We start from the raw sequence: 2,126 nt of genomic DNA, 5'->3' as shown, positions 1-2,126 counted from the left end.
TTCTATGTATTTATTAAAGATTCTTCCAGTTAGAGAAAAACTTAATGTAAATATGTTTATGAGTGTTTGTGCGGGAGGAGATAGGGAGGAACTCTACCAAATCTCTAAGGCTAAGTTTTCATTCATGATTTGTTATAAAAAAAACTTTCTACTCAGGTGGCCTAAAATTCAAGATCATGAGAGCTAGATAATTTGATCAGTAGAGGTAGGTGGGAATTGGGGTCTCAACTGTTCTGGGTTGCTTTCTAAAATGGGGTGTTAAAACTGATTCCGCTAAGTGCTTCTGAGTAACCAATCAATTCACTTCCTTGCTGCTGTTTGACATTCTCACAGTGACCATCTTTCCACCATAGAAAAGGACACAAATGGAGAAACTCTATGGGTGTGGTGTTATCCTTCCACGACAGCCACGTTAAGGAATCTGTTGCTGAGAAAATGCTGCCTTACAGATGAAAACAAACTTCTTCATCCCTTTGTCTTTGGTCAGTACAGAAGAACATGGTTTTATATCACAACAGTTGAAGTTCCAGATTCTTCAGTTTTGAAAAAGGTATGCACTGAGGTCAAAAAACCAGAAAGATTTAAAGTGATGTAAGATTATTACAATAACTCTTAGCTTTAGACCTTATCATTCATGATACACTTTTGAAAATATTAAATATTTTCATTGGAAGTGTTCTCTTTCACACTTCACTCATTCATTCTATAAATATTTGTTGGTGTCTATTATATGAAAGACCCTGTGGTTGATACAATGGTGGGCAATACAGCAGTACATGGTATCTTCCCTTTATCAAGGTTACAGTCTGATGGTGTAGAAATGTAAAAGTAGTTTCAAAGCCATGACCAATTAAAAGGTGGGAAGAAGTATTTTTCCATAATTAAAAACTATTTTAAGGGATATAATTATCATTGGCATAGTTAAGAAATTGTTTTATATTAAGAATTTAGAAAAGATAATTAAGAAAATTCATGTTTTAAGTAGACTTTCTTGGTGTGTTGTTTGATCTAAATAGTATCTGTGTGACATGTGGAAAACCAGTATGTGGTCGTTGTGGACTTTCCTAATCCCAACCAATCAACCAGCAGGTTTTTTCTTTTCTTTTCTTTTTTTTTTAAGATGACCAGCAAGGGGGTCTTAACCCTTGACTTGGTGTTGTCAGCACCACGCTCTCCCAAGTAAGCTAACCGGTCATCCGTATATAGGATCCGAACCCATGGCCTTGGTGTTATCAACACCACACTCTCCCAAGTGAATCACGGGCCAGCCTAACCAGCAGGTTTTTTCAAAGAAAAGGATATTGGAAGGAAGTGGCTGAGCCTCTGGTGTATACCCAGCTGGGGACCTCCTTTCCCTTTTAGTGCTAATTTAGCTAATAATGGGACTATATGAAGCAGGACCAGAACACCAGTTTCGACTTAAGGAATTACATTTAAAATAACAGGAAGGCAGCAATTCAGACACTGTTACAGGTTTAAGACAAAACAGAAATTCATAATTAGAAAATATAAATTTGAAAGAAGCTAGGTTTCAGTGTGTAATAAAACCTTTGGATTATATTCAGTGAGTTCTTGCTGAAAAGTCTTGATGCAGCCCCAAGTATACTTATCCCATGTTTCACATTACAGGCTGCCAAGTTATAGCAATATTAATATCACATCTGTTTTTCAGATTTGAAAAATGGCAAGACTGAGAGATAATTCTTATACTTCAAGATAAGGTTTTTTATTTATTTATTTTTATTTTTTTTTTTTGTCTTTTTGTCTTTTTTCGTGACCGGCAACGGATCGCAACCCTCAGTGTCGCGCCCGTACCGGACCGGGACCAGCAACGGGATCGCACCCCTCGGCGCTGCGCCCGCACCTCGCTCAGCCAGCGAGCGGCCGGTCTGTATGTGGGATCCGAACCCTCGGCGGGAGCGCCGCCACACTCTCAAGCGGCGCACTGTAGCAGTGCGCCACGGGGCCGGCCCAAGATAAGGTTTTTTAAAAATGTGTCTCTTCAATGCTTTGCTTTTTATAAAGTTCTGAATTTTGTCTCATTGATGGAAATATTAGGTATGGCTATCAGGAATTTATATTTAATAGGGCCGGCCCATGGCTCACTTGGGAGAGTGCGGTGCTGA

At 39.0% G+C, this 2,126-nt stretch overlaps 1 protein-coding gene across 1 annotated transcript in view; it reads left to right on the top strand.

The window, feature by feature from the left end:
- Positions 1–325: 325 nt before the first annotated feature.
- The window catches only part of FAM45A (family with sequence similarity 45, member A), a gene marked incomplete at its 5' end in the record, with an annotated part of 17,158 nt that continues 15,357 nt past the window's right edge, over positions 326–2,126 (top strand). Inside the window, one exon of the mRNA XM_008582873.1 lies at positions 326–550. Within this exon, the coding sequence (XP_008581095.1) occupies positions 326–550 (225 nt within the window). The remainder of the gene's footprint in view (positions 551–2,126) is intronic.

The sequence above is a fragment of the Galeopterus variegatus genome, unplaced genomic scaffold (genome assembly GCF_000696425.1).
Source record: "Galeopterus variegatus unplaced genomic scaffold, G_variegatus-3.0.2 Scaffold2748, whole genome shotgun sequence".
Lineage (NCBI taxonomy): Eukaryota > Metazoa > Chordata > Mammalia > Dermoptera > Cynocephalidae > Galeopterus > Galeopterus variegatus.
Note: the sequence above shows the minus strand (reverse complement) of the source record. Positions and strands in the feature narration are given on the sequence as shown.